We start from the raw sequence: 18,987 nt of genomic DNA on the forward strand, positions 1-18,987 counted from the left end.
AGTCACTGGCTACCTACTCTGTGTAAAAAAAAACTAGTTAAGAGTTCTTACTGTAGCCAGTTGTTGTTGTTGGTGGTGGTGGTGGTGGAGGAGGTGGGGGAGGGAGGTGGGAGTGGACGGGGTGGCAGCAGAACAATGTACAATCCCAGAGGTAGTCAGATCTCTGAAGGCCAGCCAGATCTACAGGATGAGTTCCAGAACAGCCAGGGCTACACAGAGAAACCCTGGGGAAAATAAGTGGGTTCTTGTTGCTCTTGTGCCATTCAGCCCAAGCATCTACATGGTCCATAATAACGGGCTATAACTCCAGTTCCAGAGAATCCACGTTATGTGGTGCACAGCCATACAAGAAGGGAAATATTAAAAGTTTCAGGCTGGAGAGATGGCTCAGTGGTTAAGGGCGCTGGTTGCTCTTCCAGAGGTCCTAAGTTCAAAGCCCAGTAACCACATGGTGGCTCACAACCATCTGTAATGGGATCCAATGTCCTCTTCAGGTGTGTCTGAAGACAGCTACAGTGTACTTATATATAAAATAAATAAATCTTTTTTTAAAAATTTTTCAATTTTACAAAAAACGTCAGCTTATTTCTAACATATTAAGACCCAACTGACTTTATTAAGAGAATTTATTAAGAGAAAGTTATCAATCATAGAGACAACAGAAAAATCTGAGTAGACTATAGTACTTAGTGTAGGTGTTTAGGGGTTCAGTGTTAGGAACTACAACGAAAGCTTATCCATTAAAGTAGCTGACGAGGCTGTTTACGCCTCAGCTAGTAAAGGTGCTTGCTGGAGAACCCCGACAACTTGTGAATTATGGGAAGGGAAGTCACATGGTGGAAGGACAGAACCCTCTCCTCCCAGTGTGCACTCACAGTACAAAATGTGAATCCCCTTTTTCTTTGCTCCACCCCCATGTGTATGTATGTATAAGAAAGAGATGGACAGAAACAGACACAGACACACATAAGCCCAAATAACTATAGGGTTACTTACGCACTTTTTTCTTTAAATGGACAAGGGAACCCAGCGGGCCCAGGACTGAAGTGAGATGGCTCTGAGTTATCACTACCGAGACTGGTAATGAGTACATAGTGTTCATTTTACTCTTTTCCTCAACTTCTGCACATGCTGAAGTTTTCCAAAAGGCTTTTAAATACTAGTATTTGGGGAAAATTTTTAAAACCTGCTAACAAAAGAGACAATCAACAATTCATAATCAGAGCAAGCCAAGGTAAAGTATTTCCATAAGATCAGAATGGCAAAGCGAACACACACAGGCACGCAGACAGAAACACACAGACACATAGACACACACACACACACACACACACACACACGGTAACTGCCATTTTTCTCTGACACACACTGAACCTAGGAAAAGAATACGAGTACGACCTGCTGCAACATAAACTGCTGGTGTGCGTAATTATCTTTAAAGCCATGTTCTGTCTGTGTAGGGACAGTGTTGTCCTTGTGCTGCAACATAAACTGCTGGTGTGAGCGCATCTGTGTGTAATTATCTTTAAAGCCATGTTCTGTCTGTGTAGGGACAGTGTTGTTCTTGGGAGCAGTTAAGCTCAGGGAAGGTCAGAGGAGCTGGACCCCTCTGAGGCTGGAATAAGCCCTACCTAAGTGCTAAGAGTTCAGGTCTTCTACAAGGGGACATGTTCTTCTCCGTCACTGAGTCAGGTCTTTGCTCCCTGTTTTCGCTGACTTGATTGCAGTTTTCAAGGGTGAGCTTCACGGATGCCTGTCACATGTGTCACATTGAAATGTCAAAACCTGGGACATGCTTGAAAGACAGAGAGGGCTAAGGACACAGCTCAGCTGGAAGCATGCTTGCCTGCTTGCCTAGATGGCACAGGAAAACCCTGGGTTTGCACAAGGAGAACTAGGTGTAGTAGCTTAAGCCTATAAATCTCTTGGGAGGAGGCTAGAGGAAATAAATGCAAGGTCTTTCTTAGCTCCAAAGTGTCTCAAACAGAGTACTTAGAGGCTCCACACCCCACAAAGAGGACTCAGAATATGGTTAATCCAAGAACTCAAAAGCTGAGGCAGGGGGATAATCTCTGTAAGTTTCAAGCCAGCCAAGGATGTATAGTGGGACCTCGTCTCACAAATAAGGGGGAGGGGCGTCTCTAGCCACTGTGTATCCCTTTAGACCCTATTCCGTAAAATAAAACTGTTAAGGAAGCCCTCCACCCTAGCCGCTCACACGCCCAGTGTACTTCAAGGCCCTGCAAGTGCATTTCCTTCACAAGTGTGCCTGACTAGTCTACGATCAGTAGCAAGCTTCTTGAGTTGTAGGTCAATCTACCTTTAATCCATTTATTACCCATGACTACTTCTTTCCATCACAATGTTTCTAGTATTTCTAGATAAGAATCTTGGTAATCAGTGAGATTATGTAGCATTCTGATGTAACTCACACCCTAACAGTTGGGTATTGTTATTTGGGGCATAGACTACAGACATTTCAGGCAGTTGTACTTTCTACCCACCACCCATCTTTGTCCAGCTCTGTGTCTACCCTTCCATCCCTTATGGCTCCTGCTAGGAGCACAAAGACAAAAAACTCAACAGTGCTAAACATGTTTGCACTCAGCTTCTTGCATGTAGCCAATCCCAAACTCATGGCACAAGTGCTCCAATGGACCTCCACTGTCCTAAATGGAAGGAGACATTCCATTTGGTCTCCATGTGGTCTTCAGAGAACTTGAAATATGTCTACTCATCAACTTTAAGTTTAACTAGCTTCCAAAGATCATGTTTTGAGACTAACTTAAGAACCTGGTTTCTTCATCAAAGTCACTTCCGTTCTTTAGCCTAATCCGTACTGAAGATAACCCCAGCCCAAGTTTCTCCACCTCACAAAGTTCACACTTTGAATTAATTTGATTCCAGGCTGTGGGGTACAGTCCTGTTCTCTATAGGAGAATCTAAGTGTCTGGCCTAGAGCCACTACAGGCCAGGAGCAATGTCCTAGCTGAGAGTCCAAGTTAAAAGTAGAGCATGTGCTCAGCATGCCTGCAGGCATGTTAGCGCTCAGCTCTGACACGTAGGAATGAAAATGTCCGCACATACACCAGACATCCCTTGAAAGGTAAAACTGCTGTCAGTTGAAATGACAGGCTTAGGACTAAGAGTCTAGAGTTTTGTTTGTTCAAGACGGGTTCTCACTGAGTCAAGTAGCCTGGAACCCAAAATTAGAGTAGGCTGGCCTCAAACCTGCTGCGCTCAGAGTCTAACTCCCAGAACAGCTGGCAGGAGGCAAGGTGCCCGTGTTGTTTTTCATTAAATACTAGCGATATTTATTGAAATGGCCTGGAGATGGAGTTCACAGTACAGCACTTACCTCGCATTCCCAAGCTCCTAGGGTCAAATCTCCCACTCTGGAGAAGGGAAGGGGAGGAAAATCGTGGGAGAGGGCACTCTAGGACAAATGGGTTCTTGCATTTTTGCATGAATACCACAATCAAAAGTAGCCATCTCTTTGTAATATTTTCCAGACTCCCATTCTAATGTTTGTGGTTTTCTTTCTTATTCACTATCTCAACTGTTCCTCCCTGACCTTGAGGCCAGTACTCAGCCTACCAGTTTCAAATTCCTGTCTATTCTATCTTGTAGCCTTCCATTGGGGAGAGAGAAGCTATCAGAGAACAACCCTAGTGGTATGGCCATCAAGCCTGATCACAACTGATTACACAACACATTATAAGGCAAAAGGCAGCACTCTCAGGAATCCCACGCACGATGGGATGAGACCTGTTTGTATTAGAGCCAAGGAGTATTCTATCCTAAGGAGTATTTTGAGAACAAGCTACAATCATATCTACATCCCTTTTAAAGAGGACTCGCATTAGGAACAGGTTAAGTAAGTCAGTTCTCTGACTGAGAAGGAAAAAAAAGATGTCGGGCATAAGTTGTCAAACTCCAGAATACCAAAGTCTGCTGCCTAAAGACTCTTCTTTAAAGGTGAAATCAACTCACCACAAAGAAAGTCCATGCCAAACATAATTAGACTGCATGAAATCTTGCTGGGGGCCTGGTGACAAGTTCAGCAAATATACATACATACATACATACATACATACATACATACATTCTCCTAATGACCTCGGTTTGACCCCTGGAACCCATAACTGAAGTGGAGAGCAGACGCCTGTGAGCTGTGAGCCTCCACATACATCCTGTGGCACTCACACTTGGTCACACACATCATAAACATATGCACACAATATTTTTTAAATAATCATTTAAAAATATTTTTGTTGGACCAGCAAGATGGTTCACTGAGTAAAGCCCCTTGCCCCAGTACCAGAGCTGTAAGAGCAGGTTATCCTCTGACATGCACCCCACGCTGTGAGGTACTCTCATACGCACACATTTTAAAATGGTTTTTAAAATGTTAAATAAAACTTGTTTCTTATATATTACACAAAATATGTACATTGGCAAGTAAATTTCTAGCAATGAGTAAAAACATTACACCTCTGGGACAGGTGTGTGTGCTAAGGCTGAGGTGCCTAGGACAGAGCAATAGCCCAACCCAAACATGGGGAAACAATCCAGCCCCTCCCCATCATGCATATCCTACTGTAGCTCACTGTAAATCCCTTTGCCCACTGTGAGGAGTCGACCTGCCAACCTCTCACTTCCCAGACATCCTCCAAGGGCTGGTAGCAGATCTTCCAGATCCCCTCAGTCCTTGGGCTTCACAGGAATAACACAAATTCACAGGGGGATGGGGAATAGCTCTCGGGAAAGTGCTGCCCATACACCAAGAGGGTCCAAACTCCATCTCCAGAAGGAACATTTAAATAAAAATGGACTCTTCTGACACAACCAATTACCTCAGATTTAGGATGCCGCCAAGAGGCCATGCACACTACAGCTAAGCATCACAGTTAATAGGTCTCCAAAGTCTTACCTAATGCACTTCCCTACCACCTTAACAAACACATTGTAAATGAAAAGTCACTTGTCTTTTTTCTAACTTCATAAAGCACTCATGCCAGGCCCTAGAGAGATGTAGCAGTTAACAACACTTGCTCTTGCTGAGGTTGGTCCATGTCATCACCCACATCCAGCAGCTCACAAAATTTAATCTCCAATCCCGGGATCTGACACCCTATTCTGACCTCCTCCTGCACCAGCTACACACGCGGTACTAATGGATACATCAGCACTCACATAGACACATAAAATAAAAACAAAGTTAAGAACTCAGCCCAGGTGTTGATGCACATATTCATAATCCCAGCAACCAGGAGGCTAAGACAAGAAGATTATGAATTCAAAATCAGCCAGGGCAAGAGAGTGTCTATCTGTCTGTCTAGATATCTAGATAGATACACACACACACACACACACACACACACACAAAGTGTGCACTCCAACAGACTGCAAAGTCACAAATACCTAAATATTCTTAATACAGTACACAGGCTACAGAAGAGGCTGGGACTGCAGAAATGGCAGATTAAAAAAAAAACCTGTGTGTAAATTTTTCAAACAGCTTAAGTTTAAAAACAAAACAAAAAAAGACACTAAAAAATGACTCAAACGTCCAACACACACAGAAGATACAGGACAGCTGGTAAAGTATCTGTCTAGAAGCATGAAGCCCTGGGTTCTATTCCCTGGGTGTGGTGGCTCAAGCCTGTAATCACAGTACTGGGAAGGTGGAGGCTGCAGGCTAAGAAGTGCAAGGTCATCATCAGATAGACACATAGTGAATTCTAGGACAGCCAGGGTCCTGTCTAAATAAATAATAAAACAGAAGGTTGGTAACACAAAGACAAGGATTGTGGCATGCACTCTCAATTGAATACGCTTAATTATTCTTGGTACATCGAGTTAGGACTACCGCAAAAAGCATGCCCTACTTCTCTGGTGCAAATTTCTAAGTTACGAGGCAAATGACTCAAAGATGACCAACACTTCTCTAAATGGTAGTAGGTGTTTCCTCACTACTAGTCTGATTCTAAGATTTACACTTCCCCCACCCCCCAAAAACCTTCTGTTGAAGCTGTAAATATCTCTAATGAAACCAAGGAAGAGTAAGAATCCTCTAACAAAATGTTTAAATAGTTTAAAGGTTGTTAACGAACTCAAAGTAGTTAATCTTTTCAAAACCCATTCTGAGTTTTACAAACATGTATTTAAACAATAGGCTACGGTAAAGATTAAACAAATCCTACCCCATGCCAGAACCTGGACTGCCTGCCTAGGATCTAAAAACTGCCAACCCAGACCGTGGTAAAGATAACACTGACACATTAGAGGCCAGTTTATTAGCAAGTTAGGCCTCTTCCTCTCTCCAGGAAGCACATGACAAACTGGGCGTCACGCAACTTAAGTCACCCAGTCACTTAGCAAAAATTACACCTTGATTCTAAACTTGAGAACAATGGCCTTCCACATGCAAAAGAAATACAGGCCAGCAGCAATGTATGCAGGGAGAAGGAAGCTTAAAACGCTCCACTTTCCGACCTGTAAACATTCGGCCCATCATTAGATGTGAGTCCTAGATCTCAAGACATGCTTTAATGGAGGCCTCCCTCAACCTCCAAGTCTGTTTTGCAACAGTACACAGGGACTTTTTTTTCCCGGCTTTATCTTAGGTCTCAGTGAGCATGTGGCCCTGCAACTCAATATCCAAAACTGGTAAGACACAGTGACAGAGTGAAGGGTAGAATCCAAATCAAACCGCCTTATGAGATTTTTCAAATATTTTAAATCAAAATTCCTCCTCTGCCCGTAGCAAACCCAACCCAGAAATTCACAGCGCGTTGGGAAAAGCAGCATTGCGAACTGCAAACCGAAGAATTTTCCTTTGACACTCCACGCACGGTTTTCAGCTGTCAAATTACAACTCCAGAAAACACTATCATTAGAATAAAAAAGGAAACAAAAAGGCTCTCACCACAGGAGCCGGGGAGCAAGAGTTTGGCAGTACCACATCGAAGGAAGGAGAGCAAAGGGAATCCAATCCACTTCCCCAACCCCCGCCTGCCTTCAATCCCCTCCCGGGGCAGTCAACCTCACTGCAGGGGCTCGAATCTAATAATAATAACAATAATCATGGCGCTCTCTCCCTCCTCCCACTCCCAACCCGCGGTCTGCCGGGAATCTCTCCCCCCCACCCCCGCCTCCCCAGGGAAACCCAGCCCCCGGGACACGACTCGCGGGAGCCCCCAAACCCGCTGCTCCTCTTCCCTCTCTTTTCCACCTCCACCATCCCCCATCTGCATTGTCTGTCTCAATTCAACTTTGACTAATATGGATTCCTCGGGCCTGGGCCGGGAGCCCCCGTCTCCGCCGAGTTCAACGAGGCTCCTCGCGGGAGGGGGAGGGGGCAGCGCGCCGGGCCGTCTACACCGCAGCCGCGTCCACACCGCGCCGGCCCCCGCCCCGCGGCCCGGGGCTCCCAAGTTTGGCCCGCACCGGGCCTACAGGGGGCGGTAGGGCCCCCGGCGCGGCCGTGGGGGAGGGGAGAGAGGAGGGAGGCGCCCCTCCCCCGCCGCCGCCCCATTACCTGTCATTGAGCTGGTCCTCGGTGCCCGGCAGCGGGTGAACCACGAAATGGATGGACGTCATGGTACCGCCTGCGCGCCCAGCTCCCGGGGACGAGCCGCTCCCGCTGTCGCCCGGCCCCCCGATCCCCTTCCCGTCCCCGGATCCCACGGCCGCCGCCACCGCCTCCTCCTCCCGGTCCCCAAACGGAGGGCCGCGAGCGCGCAGGGACCGCCGCCTCCCAGCCGAGCGTGTGTCCGCGGCCCGGCGGTCCGGCGCGGCGGGCGGGAGGGCGGATCAACGCGCCGCCCGCTCGGCCGGCCACGGCGCGCACGGACGAGGGCGGCCCGGAGCGCGGCGAGCGGCGGGCTGCGGGTGGAGGGGTACCGGGGCGGACGCGGCGGACGCGGGGAGCGGGGAGGGACAGCAGCCCGCAGCGCGCGTCACTGGCGACGAACCGCCGCCGCCAGCGCCGCCGCCGCCATCTTCACTTCTGCCCCAGTTTCTCCGTCTCGCAGGCTGGGCGCCGATCGGCGGGGGAGGGGCGGAGGGCGGGGCCGCGGGGGCGGGGCTCTGCGCGCGGGGCGGGGCTCCGGGAAACGGGCGGCCGGGCCCCAGCGATTGGGCCGCTTAACGTTGTCGGGCCACGGCGCTGTAAGGCGCTCGCCTATTGGCTCGCTGGGCCGCGAGCCCGGCCCCCAGGGGCGGGGCGGCGTGTTCCAAAGAGCACGTGCTCGGGAAGCTGGGCAAAAGGGCACGCGCACAGGGCTTCTTTTTCCCCCGGATCTCTAAAGGTTGTGCGTATGCGAATGTCTTGTTGCTGTTTCTCGTCCTCCAGCCGCAGTTCTATTTAAGAGAAAGGTACCCTGAGGAACCAGAGATGCTCAGCTTCCTACTGCAGTTACGTAAGAGCCTTATCAAAACCTGATAGTAGGATCCTGGAAGTGACTTTGCAACAGCTTTTATCACACTAGACTCTTTCATCAGCACTACCATCGTGCAACTAACTACACAAAGTGTGGAAATTTCCACTTATTTTCTATTATTCATGTTTTTATTTTGGGGGTTGTGTGTGTGTCTGTGTTTGTGTGTATATATACTTTAGTGAAAGATGATATGCACCTGTTGTAGGAAGAGATTTTTTATGATCTGGAGTATCAGAACCACAATTTATGGAATTCTTCCTCTTCCTCGCCCCACCACCACCGAACCAGTACAGTCTCTCTCTTAAAGTTTTCTGTGATCTTCTCCAGTCTGTAACAGTCGTTTGTTAAACCGGGTATACATTAATGATTGCACAGCAGCGCAGTTTTCCTCTATTCGTGCTTTTTAGTTTAGGAAGTTCCTTTGAGAATACTATGAAAAATTAGAAATGAAGATTTACTGGGTACACCATGAGACAGATAAGGAACACTTTTTAGTTGGCCATTAGCTCCAGGTTTCACCCACATAAACAACAAAGTGTTCAGAGCTGGGCAATGATGCACACCTTTTGTCCCAGCACTCAGAAGACAGAGGCAGACAAACATGTAAGTACTAGGCCAGCCTGATCTAAGAATTCCAGGCCAGTTAGAACTACACAGTAAGACCCTGTGTCCTTCAATCAATCAATAGTGGGTTAGGCCGCTGAGAGTGCCTAAGCAGCCCGTAACTACCAAACATCCTGTAATTGCTACTTTGATTTTCTTTTTTTCCCTCAAGTTTATGTGATGAACACTGCTGGTTCTAGAGCCAGACAAAGTAGAATTTGGGTCCTGTTAACTGCTACTTAACCAAGTGGTCTTAATCATTTACCATTAAAGCATTTTGTTATACACAGCGTCTAATTACTGTATATCAAGCAAAAAGATATGTCAGGCACACAACTATTCATAGACATAAAAGATTTTAATGTGTCATGTGCACTGCTGTATACTGCTGATGGCTCAAATTACACCGCACATCACTGTGTAAGAATGTCCTTGTTGATCCACACCTTTAATCCCAGTGCTCTGGAGGCAGAGGCAGGCAGATCTCTGCCATTCCAGGCCTGCCTGGACTACACAGTGAGTTTAGGAAAGCTAGGGATACACAGAGAAACCCTGTCTAGGAGGGGTGGGGAAAAGTCTTATTGCATGCATAAGGATTCTAGAGCCCAAACACCATAGTGCTCGTTGCTCCTCACACAATGGCATAACTTCCATCTAGTAGTTAATAGTTTAGAAGGAAGACTATGTAAAACCAATCTGAAAAGACAGACGTGATAAATGCAATGAGAGTGCTGTTAAGAGGAAATGTTTCCAGACAAGAGAATAAGAAAAGTCACAGGCAGAGCCTTCAAGGGTGCTCTGAGCGTGACAGTTTCAGAGGCTCCTGAATAGGGCTCCCACCCTGCCCCTCCACTTTGCCATGTTTCTTCCTTCCCAATCTCCCTCCCCCACCTTTCCATTATTCGTCCAACATCATTTATTCACTCCCAGTTTTCTGTACCTGAAGTTCAGTTTCCTCACTCAAAGTATGGAGTAGTAATCATGAATTAAATGAAGAAACAAGATGGGGAAATGGCAGTGTGGCGGTTTGAATAAGAATGCCCCACCCCAGGGCTGGAGAGATGGCTCAGTGGTTAAGAGCACTGGCTGCTCTTCCAGAGGTCCTGAGTTCAAATCCCAGCAACCACATGGTGGCTCACAACCATCTATAATGAGATCAGATGCCCTCTTCTGGTGTGTCTGAAGACAGCTACAGTGTACTTATATATAATAAATACATCTTTAAAAAAAATGCCCCACCCCATAGGCTCAGATATTTGGATGCTTAGGTACCAGGGAGTGGGATTCATTGAAAGGATTAGAGACCTCATTAAAGGAAGTGTCCTATTGGGGTTGGGCTTTGTGGTTTCAAAAGCTGTTGCCAAATCAGTCTCTCTCCTCTTCCTCCTCCTCCTTCTCACTCTTCTGGGCCTGTTGTCACCTCTCCCCTTCCCCCTCCCGCCCAATGTGGCTACAGATCAGAATATTGAACTCTCAGCTACTTTTCCAGACCATGTCTGTATTTGTGTTTCCATGTTCTCTGTTATAATGATAATGAACTAAACCTCTGAAACTGTAAGCAATCCTCCAACTAAATGTTGTCTTTTATAAGAGTTGTCTTGGTCATGGTGTCTCTTCACAGTAGTAAAACAGTGACTAAGACAGAGGTTGGTACCAGGAGTGGGGTATTTTCTGACCATACTGCTTGTTGGTAGAATGTAGACTTTGGGACTTGGGACTAGAAAAGTGGTTGGATGCTTTAAACAGGGCATAATGGGCCATCCTAGTAGGAACATGAAAGGCAGTGCTGGGGATGAGTTGCACTGTGGAGGCCCAGATCAAGACGTTCTAGAGAGGAATAATATTAGTTGTGTGGCCCATAGATCATAATTGTGATATTTTGGTGAAGAATGTGGCTGTGTTATGCTCTTGTCCTAAAAAAATTTGCCTAAGGCTAAATTGAAGAGTTTTAGAATAACGAAGTTGGCAGAGATTTCAAAACCGCCTAGTATTGGCTGTGTGCTGTTATCACTTGTGAATGTGTGTAATGATAAAGAAAAGGCTAGACAAAGAGAAATAAAAATGTGCAGTTTGAGACAAAAGGGAGCACCAGGAAGTATAATGGACCCTAAGTCCCAGGCTTAAGGAGATAGAAGAGTTTAAAGGAAAGTCTGGGGGGGAGAGTGGGGAGGGGAACACCCATAAAGAAGGGGAGGGATTAGGGGGATGTTGGCCCGTAAACCGGGAAAGGGAATAACACTCGAAATGTAAATAAGAAACACGCAAGTTAAAAAAATAAAATTAAATTAAATTAAATTTTAAAAAAAGGAAAGTCTGATACTAAATGGAATAAAGGAGTGATGACCTCGGGGCAATACCCCACCCAAGTTAGTCTCCAACTTATCAAAAGAAATTAAAGAAAACTTTAAGCAGTAAAGGAAACCATCACCAACAGAAATGTTAATGCAAATGTCACTGGGGCCAAGTTCCAACCCCATCAAGCAGCAGAACTTGGCAGTTTTGTGGTTCTGACTTAGAGTCAAAGTACAAGAAAAGGGTTGTGGAATCTCCCTCTGTGGCTAAGGACAGCCACTGAGGCCAGGCGAACATCTAGGGTATCCTGCATAGAGTTCCAGAGAGGTCATTTCAAAGAGTTCCACTCCCCAGTGACTAAGCATTCAAATATATGGGCCTATGGGAGCCATTCTTACTCAAACTACAACATTGCCATTGCATGAAAATGTGACAGTGAAGCCTGGATTGTGTTGAAGATGCCAATATCTTGGGATACTTGTCAAGGAAAGTTGCAGACTGCATGTGGAACCAGCCCAAGAAAGAAGTGTGTTGCAGTCAACAAAGCTGGTAGAAGTTAGAGACCTACAGAGCACTTTGACATCAGACATGGAGATGCAGAGTGTGGAGTTTGCCCAGCTGGTTTTCAGTCATGCTTTGGTCCAGTGTTTCCTCACTTCTTTGCTTTTGGAATAGTAATGTATATTCTGTGTCATTGTATGTTGGAAGCTTGTGATCTGCTTTTAGATTCGTTCTTATAGGGATTACAGTTAAGAGTTCGCCATGAGTATTAAAACAGACTTTGAACTTTTAAACAGTGTTGAAACTGTCTGTGATAGACGACTATTTACATTATGAGATGGCTACAAGCCTATGAGGGCCAGACAGTGGAATGTGGTGGTTTGAATGAGAAAATCCCACATAGGCTCATACATTTGAATACTTAGTCACAGAAATAGAACAGTGACCAAGGCAGGCAGTAAGCAGTGTTCACATGCAAGCCCTTTGAAAAGAATAGTGCACTACCAGCCTGGAAATGGAGCTGAGGCATGTGCACCTGTAATTATAGCTCAGGAAGGTGAGGCAGAAGACTCTAAAGCCAGCAGTCCAGGGTCACTCTAAGCTCACATACTGAGATCGCACACACATGCATATCCTTTAACTTCTAGTTAAAGGATGTTGGATGTGTGCTCAGGAGCAGAGCCCTAGCCTGTCACTCACATAGAAGGGAAGATGCTAGGAAGTTTCTCCCTAATAATCTGAACTGATTCTTTGTGGAGAATTGTCTCAAGTTAGAAAGGGTTAAGCAAAATACTTCTCCAAGTATAGTTAAAAGCACATGAGAAGTGACAAAGTAGTGGTGAGCTACTAACCCAGATCCAGATAAGGCCCAGGGAATTGAGTCCTGTCTCACCCCTCCCACAGAGACAAGTTCAGAAGCCATGTATTGAAAGTGATGGGCACTCAGGTAAGAGCCCAGGGTGCTGCGTGTCCCAGGCTGTCCCGTACCATGGGACACACTAACACATCCCTCATACTTCACCTTGTGTCCCAAAGGACTAGATCCCTGGAATGGGCAATACCTTCAGTTTGATCTTCCTAGAAGCAATCATTGAGAAAAGGATTCGTGTATAAATAGTTCGTTTAGAAAGCGATTGTCATTTGTACTAGTGGAGCAGCAGTAAGAGCCCACGAAGGGAAAACTTATCAGTCAAGAGAATAGAACCTCTGGGGGGCTGAAGAGAAGGCTCAGAGGTTAAGAGCACTGTCTGTTCTTCCAAAAGTCCTGAGTTTGATTCCCAGCACCCACGTGGTGGCTCACAACCATCTATAATATGATCTAATGCCCTCTTCTGGTACACTGGTATATGTGCTCATATACATAAAATAAATTAAAAAAAACAAAACAAAACAGAACCTCTGTCCTGGGTAGAGACTTAGCATTCTAGTTGGTGGAGTCAATCACCTAGCTAAAAGACAGGCAGGAGAATGAGATGTGTATTTTAAATGGGATGTGTATTTCTCCTTCCCAGAATACCTGCCCCCTCTCATAGTCCCTACAAGCTGCCATGGGGTAACCATGAGGTTTGTTGAGTACTAACTCAGAAAGGCACAGCCTGCCTGATGCTTTGGGCTTCCTTACTCCTTTTTTAAACTCCCCTCCCTGTTGTGTGGCTGGTGGTCTACTATGTGTCAGGTTTCCCTGGTAGTAACTCAAATAGCATGGTTCATTTTATTCTTCCTCATTCTCCTCCAGGCTGCTGCCAAGACAGACACTATGCCTGCCTGTGAATTTGTTTTATTTTATTTCTTTTTATTTTTTGTTTTTTGCAAAGCAGGATTTCCTCTATATGTAGCCCTGCTTCCTGAGTGCTTGATTGAGTCCTTTCTTGAAGTCTTGTATTAATGAGACCGAGAATCCCAGGAGGTGACCCTGATTTCCCTGGTATGAGTGCCAGTTGGAATGCAGAAATAAAATGAAAGGGAAGAAAACTCAAGAGGAGGTAGGCAGCCGCCTATTTTAGCATCTTGGGGAACCCTCTAGGAAACTGTGGCCCACACCCCACAATTAACCTCCTGAGGAGGGATGGAGATGGAACACTTGACCATCCACTCCAAGTCTGAGTGGTGAGCTCTACACAGAGAGTGTTAGTCTGCTGGCGTACAGTGCCTTTCATAACTGTGGGCAAATCTCACTCTACAGCCAAAGAGCAGCCTCAAAACCTTCACGAATATATACAGAATTTGGCCATTTACAATGAAAAGTAAGAAAAAGAATAATAAAGGCATTTTGGGACGGAGCTAGGAATGGTGACAAGAGGCTGTAATCATAGCGCTAGGAGAGCCAAGGCAGAAAGAGTAGGAGCTCCAGGCTAGCTTGACCACATAGTAAGTCCTTGGCCAGTCTGAGCTATACAGTGAGATCCTGTTCCCCAAATTATTAATAATAATAATAATAATAATAGTAATTGAATAATAATTAATTCAGTCCCTCAACTGCAGGGATTGCTCTGTAGTTGAGAGCACAGGAGAGCATATACTGTTCTTCTAAAGAATGTGGATTCAGTTCCCAGCATGCATGTCGGCAGCTTCAGAACGTCCTATAACTCTTCCAGGAAACTCCAAATTCTCCTCTGGCCTCAGAGGGTCCCTACATATGGACACACACACGTAGATAGAAAAGGAAAAGGAAAATGCTTCCCAGTGTAAGCCCAGAGACACCAAGAAATAACAAACTCGGTCTGGTTGCACACATCTTCAGTTCAAGTCCAGCCTGGTCTACATAACCAGTTCCAGACCAGCTATGGTAACAATAAAGCTGGTGTAAATAAAAGCGAGAAGCCTGGCCAACTGGTCTACCCACTGTTTCAGCTCCTACAGATGCTAGGATCCCTCAAGCTGAGGAAGTTCAGGGACAGCCTTAGAAATCCCACCTCTACCATAAAAAAGGAAAAGAAGAGGACAGTGAGAAAATATGTAAGTCTATGAACATTGACTGAAGAAAGTAATGGGGCTTGGGCTTCACAGTAGCCCAGAGATAGAGCACTGGCCCAGTACAAGGAAAACCTTGGATTAGATTACCAACATTTACAGAAGTCAAGGTTGTAATCACAAATACTGATGAAACCAAGTAGGACAATACCAAGTTCAAGGCTTGTCCAAGCTGTGGAATGAATTCAAAGCCATCATTGGCAACTTCCTGAGGTTCTTTTTCAAAATAAAAGGTAAAAAGATTAAGATTCAATCCCCAGGAAGTGGGAAAGGACACTGATCAAAGGGACAAAATAAAACATAGGTCTTAAAGTAATGTGTGTGTTGTAAGACAGGGTCTCAAACAGGTGGTGGTGGCTCATGCCTTTAATTCCAGCACTCAGAAGATAGAAGCAGGTGAATCTCTGAGTTTGAGGCTAGCCTGATCTACAAAAAGAAGGAAGGAAGGTAGACAGATGGTCTCATGTGTAGCCCTGGCTAGCCTCAAACTTGCTATGTAGTAGAGAATGCTTGAGCCCCTGATCCTCCCACCTGCCTCTGCCTCCTGAGTGCTGGGACTAAAGGCATGTGCCACCAGCCCAGGTTTATATGTATCTAGAACATGAACCTTGGGCTCTACGTTAAGCAAGCCATTCCATCCCCAGCCCTGAGTCCTATGACCATTAAATCAAATTCCAACGGAAACTTTCTACAAACAAAATTTCATGAAGACATAATTGTACTATCAAATACTAACTAACAGTTAAGAAAGATACTATATGTCAATCTTACATAAACTCTTTAGGTAAATAGGGAGGAAAAAAATTAAACACCACCCAGTTCACTTCATGAGACTAGCAGTGTGCCCTTGTTATAAATATAAAAATCTGGCAGAGTCATTAGAAGAAAAAAAATTACATGAACATGTGTGCAAAACTCATCAGCAAATATGAGCAAAACTTATTGTCCAGTAAATGTTGATGATCTTAGTCCATAAATACAGGTTGGATGGTTTGAACTCTGAAAAATTAACCACATTCACAAAGTAAAGGAGAAAAACTATTCAACATCAGGGAACAAAAGCCAGCTGCCCAAGTGGAACACCATTCATGAGAAAGACTTAGAACACTGAATGAAAACCTTTTAAGAGGTTGGTGCCACTCACTGGCACTAGAGCTAAGACAGGAGTGTCTCTTGAGAGCAGCTTGAGTAAGGTGTGTGTGTGTGTGTGTGTGTGTGTGTGTGTGTGTGTGTGTGTGTACATGTATGTGGGCGTGTGTTGCACCTGTATCAGTGTATGGAGGTCATTCTTACATGTTATTCCTCTGTGGTATGGGCCTTATTTTTGAGGCACATCTCATCGACAGAGACCTCTCACTGATTGGGTTAGGCTGGCTACCCCGTGATGTGCCTGCTGTCCCTCTACCCCACACTTGGATTGCAAATGTAGGACAGCACACCCAGCTTTGTAAGTGTGGGTTCTGGGGCTACAACTCAGATCCTCGTGCCACGTCACTTCCTTCAGACATCTTTGTAGTGCCTGACTTAGAGTCATCCATCACAGTTCCTGAGGGTGAGGATTAGAGCGAGAAATAATGAAAAGAAAGTCACTTTTAAAGGGGTGTAATTAGACATGGTGGTTCGTGCCTGTAATACCCTCACTTGGGAAATGGAAGCAGAAGAATTTGGAGCCAATTTGCACTAAAGTCGTGAGTCCAGAATAGACTGGATAACAAAGTAAGAGCTTGTTAAAAAAAAAAAAAAAGGCCCTGTGTGGTAGAGAAGGCCTTTAACCCCAGCACTTGGAAGACAGAGGCAGATGAGTCTCCTGTTCAAGAGCAGCCTGGTCTTCATAATGAGTTCCAAGTCAGCTAGGGCTGTGTAGAGAAGCGTCAATCTCAAAAATTAAAGGAGAGAGGAGGTAAAATAGGCTGTGAATAAAAAAGCAAGAACAAACAAATAGCTGAGCATCATAGCTTGCATCTGTGAATCCCAGCATTAAAGAGGCATGCAGAGCTACTCTGGGATCAGACCACCATGTCTCAGGAAGAAAGCGGGGGAGGAAGGCGGGCAGGCAGGCAGGCAGGCAGGCCGTGGAGAGGCAGAGGAAGGAAGACTCCTGCAAGTTGGAGGTTAGTCTAGTCTATATGGCAATCTCCAAGCTAGCAACAGAACTGTTCCCATGGCAAACACACACACACACACACACACACACACACACACACACAAGAAGTGGGAGGGGGCCAGAATCACCTTGGTAATAATAAATGAAAGCTTTTTCCATAAAGTTGGAGACAAGTGTACCTATTATCACAAATTCTCAACATTGTACTAACCGTCTCTCTAGAACAGTAGAGGAAGAAAAGAAAAAAAACTTAAAACATTGGACTAATTTTCTGAGGCACTGACCAAACTAAAGGTGAGGGCAGTTAATGCCATTGAGTGGTTGTTACTTCTAAGCTGCCTAGAGATTAGAGTAGACAAACAGGTACAAGGTTGGCTGGCAGGGGACAGTCATACATTATAAGGACACCATGTTGCTGATAACTTCCAAGGATTATGGTTTAAGTACAAAGCTCTGGCCTCCCTTTGAAAGCACATACAGACACCCCATCCTATGGTCCTTACCAATGCCACATTCCCAGGAGATCTTCTGATAGACCCTGCCAGGCCTGCCATCCCACAAGAGCAACCATTCCCAGGCCACTTTAGAGTGCCCTAAGGAGTCTGACTACAAATAAACACTAGAAAATATATATATAATTTCTGTTCAGAATCATGTCTGTAAACCGGAAGTAATGGCACAGGCTGTAATCCAACAAGGGGGTGGGGGATCGAGCAGAAGAGAACATGATTGACGTCATGCTAGCCTACTCTATAGGACCTGCCTCAGAAGACCAAGCAACAGCAACAATTACTGAAATCAACATGCAGGTTTGCCAACGTAAAACACCCGGTTTATGGGATTAGCTGGAAATGCTAGCACACTGGAGAAGAATCTGAAGTGGAAACTTAAGGGTTCTTTGGGAAATCGGTTTTGTTGGATGGTGTTTTGCTGAGGCAAACACCGGAAGTTGCTGAAGCAGACACAGGTGAAAGAACACATGACGAAGGGTTCTTCCCCAACGACACACATGTATTGTTCCACCTTACATTGCATAATTGAGCTCCATTTGTCAGGACTCCATAGAGAGAAGCACACCAAAAATCTTCTGGTGGTGTGCGGTGTCCTTCTGTTGCTTGTGCAGACTCAGGCCAATTGGCAGAGTGACGTCAGTCAAGATAGACTCGCGTGGAGTTATTAAGACAGACTCTCGTGCTGAGGCAAACCCTGCAGAGGACATGTGATGTTTGGAGGGAGTATAAACAGGACTCAAGGGACTGTGGGAGGGGCCTGCTTATAGAGGTGGCTCTGCAATGCGTCTTGGTCTTGCTTCTTTGCTGATCTTAGCTTTGTGGAGAGAGGCACCTGTCCCTCTGGTGTCCCTGCTGGTCCATATCCCTCCTGCTGACTCAGGCCAACCCCACTGAGGCCTGACTGTCTCTGCTAGGCAGTGCCACGTCTACTGACTCATGTTCTCTATCCTGACTCTACTGAACTGGACTGTGATATGTTCTTATTTGTGAGTGGATCGACCTGTGGCTGCTGACAACACAGATGAGATGCGCTCCACAGAACCAGTTCTAAGCAGGTTCACTTGGCCCGTACCCTTTCTTTCCCCTACCTCTGCTGGATGCTGGGCTAGAAGGGAGGTTAAAGTGTTTAAGACCCATCATTAAAAGTAGGCTTTATAAAAATTAAAGTTACAGCCTCCCCCTCCCCCATTTTGCTTACTTGACCCCTGGCTGGTTGTGCTATTTTGAAAGTTTCTGAAAACATTGGGCATAGGGCCTGACTGTAGGGTAAATCAGGAGAGGGTGGCTCTTTGTACACTCTCTGTGGTGCTTTGAATGAAAACGAACCCCCCCCCCAAGTGGCTAAAGAGATGGCTCAGTGGTTAAGAGCACTGACTGCTCTTCCAGAGGTCCTGAGTTCAAATCCCAGCAACCACATGCCAGCAACCACATGGTGGCTCACAACCATCAGCTACAGTGTATTCACATACGTAAAATAAATAATCTCTAAAAACACCCCCCATAGACTCATAGGGAGTGGCACTATTTGAAAAGATTGGGTGGTGTAGCCTTGTTGGAG

At 45.7% G+C, this 18,987-nt stretch overlaps 1 protein-coding gene across 5 annotated transcripts in view; it reads right to left on the bottom strand.

Annotated features, from left to right (window-relative positions):
- The window catches only part of Ubr5 (ubiquitin protein ligase E3 component n-recognin 5), a 109,645-nt gene extending 101,601 nt beyond the window's left edge, over positions 1-8,044 (bottom strand). For 4 of the 5 annotated variants that reach the window (XM_039080165.2, XM_039080166.2, XM_063262897.1 and 1 more), the window contains exon 1: positions 7,544-8,044. In XM_039080165.2, coding sequence (XP_038936093.1) covers positions 7,544-7,605 — 62 coding nt within the window. In that variant the 5' untranslated portion in view covers positions 7,606-8,044. The remainder of the gene's footprint in view (positions 1-7,543) is intronic. The other variant, NM_001419542.1, reaches the window with a different exon arrangement.
- Between the last annotated feature and the right edge of the window lie 10,943 nt (positions 8,045-18,987).

Source organism: Rattus norvegicus, chromosome 7, assembly GCF_036323735.1.
Source record: "Rattus norvegicus strain BN/NHsdMcwi chromosome 7, GRCr8, whole genome shotgun sequence".
Taxonomy (NCBI): domain Eukaryota; kingdom Metazoa; phylum Chordata; class Mammalia; order Rodentia; family Muridae; genus Rattus; species Rattus norvegicus.